This window comes from Cololabis saira, chromosome 18 (assembly GCF_033807715.1).
Source record: "Cololabis saira isolate AMF1-May2022 chromosome 18, fColSai1.1, whole genome shotgun sequence".
Taxonomy (NCBI): Eukaryota; Metazoa; Chordata; class Actinopteri; order Beloniformes; family Belonidae; genus Cololabis; species Cololabis saira.
The window spans coordinates 7,406,185-7,421,302 of NC_084604.1; the positions used below are offsets into that span (position 1 = coordinate 7,406,185).

The following is a 15,118-nucleotide window of genomic DNA, read 5'->3' on the forward strand; positions in this document are numbered from 1 at the left end:
ACGACTTGGCAGCAAGTTTCCATGACTATACATGACCTCTAAAACAATGTATAAATGAAATATAAGAATGGAACTATGTAAAAAATCACTACAGTGCAGATCTAATGACAATTACGGTTTTATACAAAATAAACATGTTTAAACTAACACTGATATACCAGCAATATGTTGTATAGTAATCTAATATAACTAATAACTGTAATAATAACCGATCTGCATGATGCGCAAGAAGCTAGGCACGTCATGCGTGAGAATGCGCAAGACTTTTTTATACAAAATATTTATTGATCAATTTTAAATCTACCTTATAGGCTGTTATTACTAAATGTTATCATTAAGTAAGAAAAATAAATTCCATGACTTTTCCAAAACTTTTGGGGTGAACTTATGTTTCCAAAACTTTTCCAGGACTTGAAAATGACATTTTCAAATTCCATGACTTTTCCAGGTGTTTTCAAAACATATGAACCCTGCTGATTGCTCTAATGATTGTGGTGATTATTTGTGTGTCATGAATCTCACAATGACTTTTACTATTCATTTAATAATTTAATTGACCGCAGAATCTGGTCACAACACTAAATGCTTTGCTCAGATTCAAACTCACCACTTTTGAAAGAATTACTGCTAAGTTCAGTGGGCGGGCGTGATGCTTGAAAGCTGTTCTTACTTCAGCATTTTGGGTACAATCAGACAAGACAGCCGTAGTCCTAAATCAATGGCTTCTGTCTTCCATCTGAAAGCGGTAACAGATTCATGATCATAGGTAACCCATGTTCTTAGCTTACCTTTCCATCCATCTCTTGGAGAGAAGCCTCGAGCCGACTCCTCTCGGCACCAGATCGCTCCAGGTCTGAGTGGAGTGAATCCAGCTGCTGTTCCAGCTCCGTCTCTCTGAGAGCAGACGCTCCAAGCTCTGCTTGAATGTTCAAAACCTCTTCTTGAGACGTATGTAAAGACTCTCTGAGCTTCTGAGACTCTTGCTGATCTTCAGCTCGAACTGAGAGCAGGCCGTCTCTTTGAGTTTTAACATCATTTAGCTCTTCTGTCAAATTACATAACTGGGAAAAAAAAAAAAAAAAGAAAAAAAAAAGTAAGACGTGGAATATTCAGTTCAGTGGAATATAGGGGTGTAACGATACACTAATCTCACGATACGGTACGATACACGATATTGAGGTCACGATAACGATACGATATTATAGCAGTATTTTTTTTTAACAACCTCGAATGAGGAAAAAATTGTCTTTTATTTGAAAGACACAAAATACAAAACAATGCTGTGCGTTTGCCCTATTGTTACAGTTTGTAATTCTTTATAACTGTTTAAGTTTTAAAGAGAAAGCCAGGCCAACCATTTTCCACAAACTGAACTAAAAGCAAATGTCAGGTTATGCATCTTCAGTTTCATACAAGTACAAATATTTAGCCACAAACTGAATAGTTTCTCTCATGTATGATTTGACTTTTTTCTTTTCCAGAAATGTAACAACTAAAATTAAATAAATAAAAGTAAATAAATACATACAATTTTACATCATAAAAAAGCTTGATTCATGCTCACCTTATAAGTGTAAGAGGAGATTTATTTTTGTTAAGAAGTTTATTTTGGTAATTCAGGGTTCATTATTTTATAAATATATTCTGATGTAAATCAGGGACTATAATGACACTAGTCAGTTTATCTGTAGTGATTAGTCTGTTTTAGATTGGGCGGAGTGATACGCCACAGTACGGCACTAGGTGCTGTGTTGATGTTCTAAAATCCTACACTGTTGAGGGACATTAAAGTACACTGGAACTCAGCAGAAGTTGTCCCCGTGTTTATCCTACTCACGACCTGAAAAAGGTTTAATTTAATAAGGTAAGGCTTAACTCTACACCAGCCTTACATAAGTAAAAGTTCAGAGCTCAAAACCCTGCAAGAGTCCCGTGATCGGGACCAGAACGGTACTAGTTTCTTCTGAACGGAGGAAGATTTTCGTCCATGGGTCGAGGCGCGGTCGGATGCGCGTTACTAGTCAACGCAATAGATTAATATTAATAATCCAATATCGCGTGGCACGATATATTGTTACACCCCTAGTGGAATATTATGCTTTTCTCAAACAGACACCACAAAAAGGTGTTTGAAGGACTCACCTGTCCTGTCAAGCTGTCCACTTTTTCTGGAAGAGTCTGAAGTGAAGCCAGTTGTTCCAGCTGAGCCCCGAGTGCTTCCTTTGCCTGATTGGACGCCGTCAGCTCTCTATTCAGGTCGGCCACGGTTCTCTCAAGCTGCAAGCTGTCTATCAAATCTGGAGACAAACAAAAACGTAACCCAATGACGTCTGTGCTCAGAAGTCAAATGATGAGACATTATAAACACACAGAACTTAGTTACTTTGGGGAACTTTGCCATCCAGCAGGGTGGTGAGCTTGGTGTTTTCATCAAATGCAATATTCAGCTCTTTTTGGAGATCCGTCTGCATCTTCTTGTAGCGCGATTGCTCTTTCTCCAGATGAACCTGCAGGCTGTTCAGCTCTGCCTCCATCTTCCCATGGTTTTCAGTCAGGTTCATCTGGGGAGAAGACAGTATATAAAAAACTGTTAACTTGAGTCGCTGTCAAGTGTTTTATTCAGGTAAACTGCAACAACTGCAAGTAAAACTTACATTCTGCTCCTTCAAAGCAATGTTTTCACTACGGAGGAAGGCCCATTCCTTCTTGGTGTCCCTGCTGATCCCCTCTGCGTCATCCAGAGAGCGGCGAAGCTTCGCCACCTCTTGCACCAAGTCTTTACCACTCTGAAGGGACAGAGCACGATGGGTTTGGTTTGCAGAATAAAAGTCTAATCATTTCACCACGTCAGCTTCTTCTTGTACTTATTGATTATTGTAACAGCGTCTTTACAGGTCTACTTAAAAAACGTATTCTTAGCGAGATCTCAAAACCTTGGTGCTTTCAAATTAAATAAAACGTTCCATCGTAACGTCTGAAGGAAAAATAACATGCTTACAATACGTGCGTCTGTGAAAATCTGAACAAACAAGCACATCCCACTTTAGTGCAAATAACTATGCAGTGATTATGATGAGGGGGAGGATGATTAGGAGTGGATAGACAATAGCACACAGGAACTATTTTACCCTCATTTCAAACAATTTAAACGTTAAACTTTATCCTAGTTTAAGTAAGTGGGGTAACATGGAATTTTCAAATCAAAATTCGAGTTAATAAAACATTAAAATGACAGATAACAATGATCTTGGTACCATTTAACATCTCCACCCGCATTTGGTTCCACACACAGTCTTCTTACCATTAAAGTAGTTTATAAACTAGCTGTAAGTGATAAAAGATGGATGTTTAAATTAAATAAACAAAACATACCATTTTCTGAAGATCCTCTGCAAATTCAATTTTCTTTTCCAGCTCCCCAGACACAGTTTGTAGTTTAGTCTGAAGACAGTAAATATAAAAAACAATTAATTCCTACATTTTAACAATTTTACCTTTTACTTGAATGAAAAATAAACAGAGCCACGACTGAAAACAGGGGTTGATAAAGCCCACTTCAAATGTTAAGAGTAAAAAATATGAACCAACACTGATCTAGGTATTAAACCTTTCTCCCAAACAAGATGGGATAAAATACTGGACCAATATAACACACATATTATTCACAACAGTATAAATGTTATTCACAAGAGTATACACTTAAATGGATGCTCAGACAAAACTAATTTCAGGTATTTGATATTATCAATCTACCTTTATCCAAAAGTTAAGTACGTTAGGCTTTCAATACTGCTTTAACCTAATTTTGATGCAGATGTTTCATGAAATGATGGAGACTGAATACCGTAGCCTCCCACTTAACAAGATCTAGTCACTGAACTTTGCCATTTTTAGTTCTGAGCAACATTTTGTGGAGGATTTACACAACTCCAAATCTATCAGGTATAGCCAACAGAGAGTTCTGTGTTTTTGTTGCAATCCATAAGTGGTATCAGACTTTAGAGTCCTTTTAAACAGTTTTTCCTGATAATGGGTGAAAGCCAAACCAGAGGATTCTCAAAGTCCAATCATGTCTACAAACCTTTTGCTTTTCAATTTCAATGAAACGGGTTTTTATTAAATGTTTTTGGTCCTAAACATCTTAGGAAGGGATTAGATGTTGTTGCGATGGCCTCCAGTACAACTGTGTGAAACCTTGGAGTTATATCCGATCAGGATTGATCATGTTTGTAAAACAGCATTTTTCCATCTCCATAATATCGCAAAGATTAGGAACGTCTTCTCAGAGTGATGCAGAAAAACTGATGCGTAATTTCTAGGCTTGCTGTAGTGTATTACGAGCAGAATGGCCGCGTTATTCTCTTAATACCCTCAAGCTGATCAAAACTACAGCAGCGCGAATGCTGACTTAAGGTTTTTCTCCCACTAGGGGAGTTTTTACCTGCCATTGTTTATGTAATAATTGCTCGGGGGTCATGTTCTGGGTCTCTGGAAAGATCCTAGAGAAAACTTGTTGTATAGGCGCTATATAAAATCCAATTGAAATGACTTGACTGGACTCAGCAAGAGAGACCACGTCTCTCCTGTTAGCTTCCCTTTAAAATTTACAATCAAATTCAAAACTCAGTTTTTTGCGTATGACATTCGAAACGGCTTAGCTCTGCGATATTTGCAAGACCTGATAGTGCCTTATGTTCCTGGCAGAGCTCTCCGTTCTCAGAGTGCAGGTTTACTCGTAGTTCCTAGAGTATCTAAATGTAGATTTGGAGGGCGGGCGTTCTGCTATCAGGAACCGTTACTATGGAACCAACTTCCAATCTGGGTTAAGGAGGCTGACACCACCTCCACCTTTAAAACTATTCTGTTTAGTAAAGCCTATAGTTAGTCTAAATTTTAATTTCATTCTCTCTCCTCTTTTTCTTCAAATCAATCCAGAGTTATTAATTAGAAGAATTTCATCAGCATCATTGTGCTCCGTTGTTCTTGGAGTTTGCTGTGCTGGTCGGCCTGTACCGTCCCCAGCTGAACGCTGACCTGGTTCATGGTCTGGGTCTCTGAAAAAGCACCTGGAAACTATTTTTTTTTTATTGTACCAGATGCAACATAAATGAAAAAGAAATACATTTCAGTTAATTTGCTGTAGTTTACCACAACTGTTCTTTCACCTAAACCGTTTAGCGCCATGCAGCGCCACGCCAGCATACGTCAACAGAACTGTCCCAGTGTGACTGGTTTAGCTAGGATGCTCTTTTTTTTTTTTAAATCATCATTATTATTAATAGATAAGAAACGTTGTGGCTCTTCCTGCTTTTGTGGCATCTGTCTCTCTGGAGGAAACGCATCTGAATGTTTCTCACCTATGATTACTGGTTCCTCCAAGAAACAATTAAGTTCTGTGCAATTTTTTCTTGCTTTTTTTTGTCCATGATGTGGAGCTACTTATATCAATTACAACAACAAAAAAATCCTTTCCAGCTGAATAAATAAACAAGAACTCTTCTTGTTCTTACCTGAAGCTCCAGGTTCTGGACCTCGTAAGAGTCGACAACCTTCTTTAGACTAGAAATTTCCTTTTTAAACTCACTCTGAAAAAAGAAACAAACAACTTATCTGAATATTAGCAAAAAACTAAGTAGATGGAGAGAAGTTCAAGGACATTAATGTGAATGCATCTGGTCCTGCTGAGCTCTGAATGCGCTGAGCCTGGATGGAAGTCCGTCAAAAAGGTTACCTCTTGCTCGTTCCTGAACTCTTCCTCCAGAGATTTGAACTCATCCAAATCCTTCCTCTCCTTCAGTTCCTTGGATAGGACCGCCAGCTCCTTCTCTAAACTTTCAGTCTGCTCTATGAACATTCCCAGCTCTTGTTTCAGGTAGTCGCGCTCGGCAACTACCTCGTCCTAGTAAACATACATTTCTGTCAGTGTCAGCAGCACCAAGCCCTTCTGTTTGAAATGCATGAGCTCAATTTCTCCGCTCCGATTCCTAAATGGTTCTTTTCATGTGCTCATTGTCCAACATTAAGACCCAGAATTAAACAGGATAATGCAATTTCTTTGGGAAAATATTTTTAACTGAGTTAGATGAAATGCAATGTATTGGGCCTCATTCATGAAACGTTAAATAAAAAGTTATATTGGTATGCACCCCTCATTGACACGAGTGATGCACGTTGTCGGAGGTGGGAACAAGGATTTTGGTTGCATCTATGGAAAGACCCGAACTAACATCTATTAGCATCTTCCTGAATGCCAAAGCGCATGTACATTTTGCAATGCCCACGTTACAAAGGTTTCTCTGCTCAAATTTCATGAATGAGGCCCATCATTTGGTAAACAGAATTCAAACTTTTAATGAAAGGGGCTCCATTAATCATTACCTTCTCTGAAGCCAAGTTTTCACACAGCTGAATGGTCTCTGCAAAATCTCTATTCATCTGGAAGAGACAGTTTAATTTAACAGGCATGATCATTAACAACCCACTTCCCAATATTAATATGCAAAGCCGGATATCTGGAACCCATTTTAAAAGCAGCTTACCTGTTTGTCAGCTTCATTGCGGCTCTGTTCTTCTAGCTGCCTCTCCAGATCTGCAACCCTGAACTCCAGGCATTGAATAACCTCCAGCTTCTGCTGAGCTTCTGTTTGCAGTTGCATCTCCAGCTCTGCCACCCTCTGATCTGTCTGTATTTCCTGCAAAGGTTCCAGCTCCTGCCGAGCATCGGTTTCCAGACTCATCTCCAGCTCTGCCACCCTTTGGTCCGTTTGCATTTCCTTCAAAGACCCCACTTCTAGCTGAGCTGCAGTTTGCAGTTGCATCTCCAGCTCTGCAACTCTCTGTTCTAACTGAATTTTTTCCGAGGTCTCCAGCTTCTGCTGCGTGTCAGATTCCAACTGAATCTCCAACTGTGTTAACTTTTGCTCTGTCGTCTGCATTTTTTCCAGGGCTTCTTGTTTCTGTTGAGCCTCTATTTGAAGCTGCAGCTGCAGCTCTGCCACTCGACCATTCAAAGTTTCTACATCTCTCATGGCCGCCTCTCTTTGCAGAGTCTCTGTTTCCAGCTTCAGCTGAAGGTTGGATGAGTTCTCCGATAGCTCGTGCTCCCGGCCGGGAGAGACAAAATCTCTGGGACTGGTGAAAAGATTAAGAGCACAAATTACAATTTTATGATAAACCTTAGAAACAAGGGCTCTTTACAGGAAAAACGTACGGTATGGAATATCAGACACATTGCTGAGACTCAACTACAGATATAAAAAAAAAAAAAAATACAAAATTAACAGATTATGGTGTAAATTTGCCTCAAGTTTTTTTTAACACTTGAAGTGACACATTTGTAGACAGAATCAGGAAATAAGAGGATAAATAAGATTTAGTTTGAGGTTAAGAATTATTCTGAATTTTATTCAAAGTCTCAAAATAAAATCATCCAAGATTTGTAGAAATCTTTATATTTATAAGGATAATTGTTAGTGTTAGTGTCGATCATGGCATTTTCAAAAGATCGGTATCGGCCAAAAAAGTATCGGGACATACCTAGTTATTAATGTTTTTAATATATATTAAATCGTTTTGTATATCGGTGCAGTTAACGTCACTTCCGGTCGGTGGCCGGAAGTGACGAAGTAAGCAAAACTGTTTACATGTTTGAATTGTGAAATGTTACATCTGTTCATGTTGCATTAATTAAGCTGCTGCTATTCATTTCATGCCATTCAGAATGTTGCACTAAGGTTAAGCCAAAAAGTATTTTAATTTTCTTGTGTTTGTGAGTTTGACTGGATGTCATTCAACTACCGTACCTCTTTTGAAGTTAAATTAATTTTTGTTATTGCACTATTCTGCACTTTTTGTTTGTTTACAATTTCATGTTTTTTTCATTTTGTGGCACCAGAGCTGATAAGCTTTGTTGAAATATATATGTCCATGTTGTTCTCCAATGGACAATAAAACAAACTTGGGATCACTTAGTTTTAGTCCTCTTTTTTTTTTTTTTAATTCATTCATGTATCTGATTGGGAAAAAAAGTATCGGAAATATCGGGAGCCAAAAAAAAGTGATCGGATCGGGAAAAATCGGGATCGGCAGATACTCAAACTCAAGTGATTGGGACATCCCTAATAGTTGTACACATATTTTGTCTTTTCTCTTTGAAACAGTTTCCATCCATCATAGACCCAGAACCGCACCTGTCTCCAAAGCTCCGAACAGTCACAGAGTTCTGACTCATCTCCATGTCGTCCGCCGGCTCCTCAGGAATCCCCCAGTGAGAATCAAAGTCCTCATCATCTATCAAAACATGAAAAGGCAGCATGCATGTATACAATCAAATAAAATTTGATTGATTGATTGAAGTACGGTAATTACAGAATATGGTAATTCCTGCTTTACAAAACAAAATACCTTCATTAAGCTCCACCAAATAGGAGCGGTCTGCTTTCCTCTTTCGCTGAAAGGATTCTGCAAAACTGTGATCAGAGCTGCTGTCGTCGTCGTCACAGGCCGAAGGATGGGCGAGTCGGAGCATCTTCCCTCCCCAGGTCACCCTGCGTTTGGGCACCTTAGAGCAGAAAAAAGGCTCATTTAACTTTGATAGTGGAGAGAAAGTTTAGCTCCGTCTACCAGTTTATCCTTGTAATAGTTACCCTGTGGACAGGGACCAGATTTGAACTGGTGACCAGAAGTTTTGTCAGATTTCTGATCCGGTCTTGCTGTTCTCTCTGGAGCTGATCCTTTTCCTGGATCAGCTGGGACAGAACCTCCTTCTCTGTGGCTGTCGTCTGCGTGACTGAAGAAACCTGCAGGGATGACGTCCAGGTCAGTGGCAGGGTTGCAGTAATGAAGTTTACAGATAGACCGAACAGAGCATGACTGAAGAAACACTTGCCTCTTGAAGTCGCCGCTTTAGGTCTACGATTTCGTTGCGATATCTTTTGAGCAACGCTCCATCGTCCGACACCTCGGTCACATGAGGGTCGTTCTTCATCTTCTTTGCAGTGCTTGCAAACTAGTAAATGAACATTGTCTTTTAAACAACATCTCTGATTTATCTGAAGGTTCTTACTGCAACAGTTTAATTTGTCAAATTCTTGTCCAACTTCTATTCCATGCATAAAACTGTGACAATATTTCATTATTGATCATTTTACATGAATGGACTAAGAAACCATCAAGCTAACGTATACAAAATGTACTGTGAAATTTTAAATTTAGTAAATACCAACATTAACAAGAGAAAAAATAACAAGGTAGAGCAGGGGTGTCAAATGTGCAGCCCATGGGCCACATGCAGCCCGAGAGAGAGATTTTCATGCGGCCCGCGAGAAGTTTCCAACGCAAAAAACCGAAATGTTAATTTACTAAAAAGGAAGGCATAAATAATTGCCATGAATCGCAGCATATCCGATAATATATTTCTTCTACAAATCCATCGTTATTCCACAAAGAGAGCAGTTTGAGTTTTCTAGAATGCATTTGCCGATTTTATTTCTTTGTAGACGGTCGTTTATTTTTATTAACTGACTACTATTATATATTTTCGCAGGAAAAATATCACTGCTAAAAAAGATGATAGAAGATATTTATTCTGAGAATTTCAGTTTTGAATACGAGGATAGTGACAAAGTAAAACAGTTAAAAGAGAAGTGCTGACTTTTTCAGCACACTGGCGTAAATATCCACGCAAAATTTTAAAAATAAATACACTTATTGTACTGGAAAAATCTCTAAATCACAAAGAAACACTCTCGGATGTAATAAAAAAGATTTTGTTTTTAATTAAATTTCCTATAAAAAAGCAAAATATATAAAAAAAAAAAACATACTTTTTTTTGTTTATCTTTGTAAAATGATATTAAAAGTATCTTACATAATTTGAAAAAAAAAAAAAAAACGAAAAATTTCAAGAAAAGATCCTGAAGAAATATATTTTACATAATTAGAGTGTAAACAAAGTGCATATTTCCTTTAAAATTAACTAAACTGATATTGGATTAGATAACAATAGCAAAAAAAAGAATTAGAAAAAAAAATGTTTGCACCGTTTTTGTTATTTTGAGCGTGCGAGAAAAAAATTGGTCAAATCCGGCCCGCCAAGCAAAATGAGTTTGACACCCCTGAGGTAAAGTTAGTTTTTTCCCTACCTGAAGAGTGCTGAGGGTCTCGTCTAGAGAGGCAGCAGTGATGGTGCAGATGATGACCGTCTTTGCATTCCCACCCAAGGAGTTCTGCAGGATACGGGTGAGCTTGCTGTCTCTATAGTTAGTAAAACCCCTAAAGACGACAACATTATATTTAAAAACTTTGATCTCATAAATCTCCATGCAAAAATACACCGTCATAAAAGCTGAATCAAATTCAGACTGGCTTTAAAATATTTATGAACCTTTTAAAAAGGATGTGGGAAGACAAACCTACACGACCTATGCTTAGCACATATAACATGGGCTGAACATCAAGCGTTTACTCACTTCTGGTTTTCATCAGTTAGTTTCTTGATGACCTGGCCGAGCATGAACAAACTGCGGTTGATATTGCACCCTTCTTTGAAACGTGTACCTACGATAAGAATGTGTACATAAAAAGAAAAAAGGAAATACCATCAACAGAGTAGTGACATTACAGTGTTACAGCATCTGCCTTGCCGAGTACGTGTCCCGTGTGGCTTGAACAGCCAAATAGATTCAAGTGCACTTTTACCTTCAGCTCCGGTCTGACTCGCCCTCTCAGATCCAGCAAGATCCACCAAGTTCTAAAATAAGTAAATGATTAAATAACTGCTTTGAATCAAATTATTATCTGAATTATGGTATAAGAGAGCATGTTAACCTACACAGGTGCACATTCAAAAGGAAACCAACTTACCAAATGGGAAACAATAATGGCTCCGTCAGCATTTTCACCAGACGCCGGGTCACTCCGTTCTCTGCTCTCCAGAATCTGGGGCAATTCAATTATGGGGAAAAAAAACACAAATGCATAACATTTCCCACACAATCCCATATGTCAGAGATGATATAAAGTGGCGTTTCTTACCATACGAAATATGGTGTGTGAGCGGCTGCTTCGCTGGTTCATTTTGGTCTTTCCGTAGTGACGGTTTTCTAGAGTGACATCATGCAGGAAGAAAAGTTTATTTTATATATCAAAAAAAAAAAAAAACGCAAAAAAAAACGCACACACATCCACTACCTGCAGTCACCAACAAAATCTGCTAAGAAACTTCAGCTCTTACTTTCTCCTTTCCGAATCCAGGCCAGAGCTTGCGCTGTGGATGTAACCAGCTCCTCGCTCAAATCAGCCACATAGATGTTTTTCTGCACACAATAAATCCTCATCACAAAAACACCAAAGTAGAGTTCAGAGGGGGCATCCATTTGTCCCTGCTAACATGCCAGAAGGCAATGAACCAAAGGTGTTTCATTTGTAAACAATGCGAAGGTTAGGGACTCAGGATAACGAAAGAAACAAGAGTGAAAGAAAATGTCAGAGAATCACAAGCACTTACGTTGATTCCCTCCCTGACTTCCAAGGGTTTTCTCTTCCAACTGTCCACAAGAAGATCAGTCACAGTCTCGTTGTAGATCTCCATGTACGACACCCTGAGAAGGAACTCCTTCTTCGGAAGCTTTTAAGTAAAAGACAAGTTGTTTTTTTTATGTCATTAAGTTATACACTGACCACATATAAAACTGGATCACATCTCTTAAACATGCAGAGCAGTCCTCACATTCTTGATAGTTTGGAAGACGTCTTCAACCGCGAGAGGAATCACGCCAGGGACACGCTCACTCCCCATCATGGTGAATGTCTTTCCAGAGGATGTTTGCCCATAAGCAAAAATAGTTCCTTAAAAAAAAAAAAAAAAACAACCACACACTAGGAATGGGCGATATTTTACCGTTCACGATATACAGTCAAAAAAATTCCCCACGGTAAGAATTTGTCATCTTGCGGTAAAAACGATAAATTCCCATTGATGACGTTTTTGTGTAAAACTGATTTATGGTTCTGCGTTAAATCCACGCACAACATACGTGAAGGAAGGAAGAAAGAAAGAAAGAAAGAAAGAAAGAAAGAAAGAAAGAAAAATTCCAGCTGATGACGTTTTTGTGTACAAACATGTTGTACAAACATGGCGGATCTGAGAGCGAGATAGATTTATAGTTACAAAGTTGAATTGGTATTTTTTTTTTTTTTTAGTCATTTTTATCGTTATCGGGATAAATGCCAGAAATTATCGTGATACATTTTTTAGTCCATACCGCCCATCTCTACCACACACCACAAAAATCTTAAATTAACGAATGAATAACAACATGCAGGATAAACATTATAATGATTAAGTAATGCAGCAATATTAATATCCTCTCTCCAGTACATACCATTGTATCCCCCCACAGTGGAAACAAGCAGAGGTTTAGCAATATTCTGGTACAGCTGATTGGTTGATTCTTCAGCAGCAAACACTCGGTCTGTTTACAACAAAAGACGGAACGTTAAAGGACAGGGCATTTGCATTACTGGGATTATAAACAAAAACTACTGCTAAATTCATTTTTATCTTTTTAAATAAATGGCACACATGCTACAAAGCTTACCAAAACTAAAGCTCTTGCTGGAATTCCCGCTGGAATTCCCATCATCGATCTGGTGAATAGTTTTTTTGTCGGCTTTCCAGAACAGCTGGACAGGTTCTGCGCTGTCTGGAGCCGCACTTTCCTCCCTGTTAAAACAGAGATGCAATTATGTTTTTTAATCCACGACTGTTAAACATGTAGGACTTCACATTTTCACAAAAAGTGATAAATACAGATTTTGAAGACTTGTTAACCAATTACATCACCGAGATCACTTTTTTCTTTCTTCAGGTTCAGTGTTGCAGACACTGTAAAAATGAATCCTTCCATAATTTCACCTAATACCTCACATACCTCTCTTCAGGACTACAATCACTACAAGCACACTGAATTTCAAACAATTTAACTTTACAAATATTGAAATATTAAGATCTAAACTTCAAACTGACCGTCGCCTTTATTGCTTCAGGTTCAGTGTTGCAGACACTGTAAAAATGAATTCTTCCATAATTTCACCTAATACCTCATATACCCCTATGACAACTACAATCACTACAAGCACACTGAATTTCAAACACTTTAACTGTACAAATATTGAAATATTAAGGTGTAAACTTCAAACATTTTACTTTTCACTACAGGTCTGCTCAATTTCATATTCACTGCTTTTATAAATCCACCCAGAATCCCAGGCTCAGTCTGTCACTGCAAGCACCTCAGTGTTGTATAATCATCCTTAAGCACTATGTGGATATTTGATTTAGTTTTATTAAGTATTTCAATGTTTTTTTTATCTTTTACTGTCCTTGTTGTTCAGCTGTGTTTTTTAATATTTATATTCCTATACAGTACTGAATCACTTTTTCTGCAGTAAGTGCATGTTGTGTGTGATACATGGAGGATTTGGTTTATTTTGTATTGTTGTCCCATTCTTACGACGGAGTATTAGGGCCAAACTAAGACAAAAAATAAAAAATAAAGTCATAATAATATGAGAATAAAGTCATAATATTACGAGAATAAAGTGGTAATATTTTGAGAATAAAGTCGTAATATTACGAGAATAAAGTCGTAATATTACGAGAATAAAGTCGTAATATTACGAGAATAAAGTCGTAATATTAAATATATTATAAATATATAAATAGAACTTCACAAGATGCTCAATATTCCTCATTTTAACACAGGGAGAAGACGGCTCTTCCTGTTAGAGTTCTCATAAATTATATCCTCATAATATTACGACTTTATTCTCATAAATTACGACTTTATTCTCGTAATATCAAGACTTTATTCTCGTAATATCAAGACTTTATTCTCATAATATCAAGACTTTATTCTCATAATATCAAGACTTTATTCTCATAATATTACGACTTTATTCTCATAATATCAAGACTTTATTCTCATAAATTACGACTTTATTCTCATAACATTATGACTTTATTCTCGTAATTTCCCCCTTTTTTTTGTCTTACATTCTGTCCTGAGTTATTAAAGTTGGTTTACACTGACACTTCTCATTACACTGTGTATATGGCTGGAATTACAATAAACCCTTCTTGAATCTTAAATCTTGCACCTTGAATCGTGATGTCTGTATGTTACTGAGACCTTGAATTTCACTTTGGGTATCAATATGTTACCGAGTAAAGTAAGATGAAAATATTTTACTTTACTGGCAGTTACTGACAGTCAACAACGGAAGCTTACAGCTAAAGGTCTCCAATTAAGTATAAATATGGTGATCTTAAACACGAATAGCGATCCCAAACACATATAATGGATCTGCATAAATAATAATAAATATTTGTCACTGAAACGCAGTTAGCAAATCGCCTCTAAACTCTACAAGTGTAATGTTTAAACGTTTATTGTATTAAGGTTTGCTCATAAGTTCACCTTATGCCGCTGTTAGCACTTAAAAAATTTAACAAATGCTTCATGAATGTTAACAGTTAGACAACTGAGGTAACGTACGTAGATCGATAATTTTAAACTAAACTTACCTCGCAACAAGCGGGCGCACTCTAACGCACACTTTAACCGCTGACTCTTCCGCCATTCTCTCTTCGATAGTTACCAGCAGATAAAGCTCAAAATAAGAACGGAAAACACCTTATTTTCGCAAATATTGAAGAAACAACCACTCCTGACATCCTCATAACACAATGGCGATGTCTAGTTTAAATTTGTGCTACTTCGTTTTGATTGGACAACGTCATTGGAGAGCGGAGCCGTGCGTCTTCTTCTTGTTGCGTATTTTGGCGGGTGCATACCGCCACCTACTGACCCGGAGTATGTAGGGCAGAATCTAGTTGTCACATTAAATTATCTAATATAATAACAATTATAATAATAATAATGAAAATATAAAAAACTATAAACAAACAAACAAATAAAACAAATAAACCAAAACAAGGAGCCATACGTCGGCGACTGAAAAGACGATTGAGTCTTTAGAAACATGTATCAAAACACATTATATATATCTCATATTTTCAGTATATTATTTAAATACATTTAGAGAGAAAATGAGT

The 15,118-nt window shown here is 37.5% G+C and overlaps 1 protein-coding gene across 1 annotated transcript in view; it reads right to left on the minus strand.

The window, feature by feature from the left end:
• Positions 1 to 14,750, minus strand: part of cenpe (centromere protein E) — a 44,454-nt gene extending 29,704 nt beyond the window's left edge. The window contains exons 1-24 of the mRNA XM_061707515.1: positions 14,588 to 14,750; positions 12,600 to 12,724; positions 12,384 to 12,473; positions 11,729 to 11,847; positions 11,507 to 11,626; positions 11,234 to 11,315; positions 11,035 to 11,102; positions 10,864 to 10,938; positions 10,699 to 10,750; positions 10,470 to 10,557; positions 10,143 to 10,272; positions 8,888 to 9,007; positions 8,646 to 8,798; positions 8,404 to 8,560; positions 8,190 to 8,289; positions 6,540 to 7,131; positions 6,379 to 6,435; positions 5,732 to 5,899; positions 5,511 to 5,585; positions 3,373 to 3,441; positions 2,655 to 2,786; positions 2,384 to 2,561; positions 2,143 to 2,297; positions 789 to 1,061 (exon numbers count right to left, since the gene is read on the minus strand). Of these exons, the coding sequence (XP_061563499.1) occupies positions 789 to 1,061; positions 2,143 to 2,297; positions 2,384 to 2,561; positions 2,655 to 2,786; positions 3,373 to 3,441; positions 5,511 to 5,585; positions 5,732 to 5,899; positions 6,379 to 6,435; positions 6,540 to 7,131; positions 8,190 to 8,289; positions 8,404 to 8,560; positions 8,646 to 8,798; positions 8,888 to 9,007; positions 10,143 to 10,272; positions 10,470 to 10,557; positions 10,699 to 10,750; positions 10,864 to 10,938; positions 11,035 to 11,102; positions 11,234 to 11,315; positions 11,507 to 11,626; positions 11,729 to 11,847; positions 12,384 to 12,473; positions 12,600 to 12,724; positions 14,588 to 14,643 (3,234 nt within the window). The 5' untranslated portion in view covers positions 14,644 to 14,750. The remainder of the gene's footprint in view (positions 1 to 788; positions 1,062 to 2,142; positions 2,298 to 2,383; positions 2,562 to 2,654; positions 2,787 to 3,372; positions 3,442 to 5,510; positions 5,586 to 5,731; positions 5,900 to 6,378; positions 6,436 to 6,539; positions 7,132 to 8,189; positions 8,290 to 8,403; positions 8,561 to 8,645; positions 8,799 to 8,887; positions 9,008 to 10,142; positions 10,273 to 10,469; positions 10,558 to 10,698; positions 10,751 to 10,863; positions 10,939 to 11,034; positions 11,103 to 11,233; positions 11,316 to 11,506; positions 11,627 to 11,728; positions 11,848 to 12,383; positions 12,474 to 12,599; positions 12,725 to 14,587) is intronic.
• Between the last annotated feature and the right edge of the window lie 368 nt (positions 14,751 to 15,118).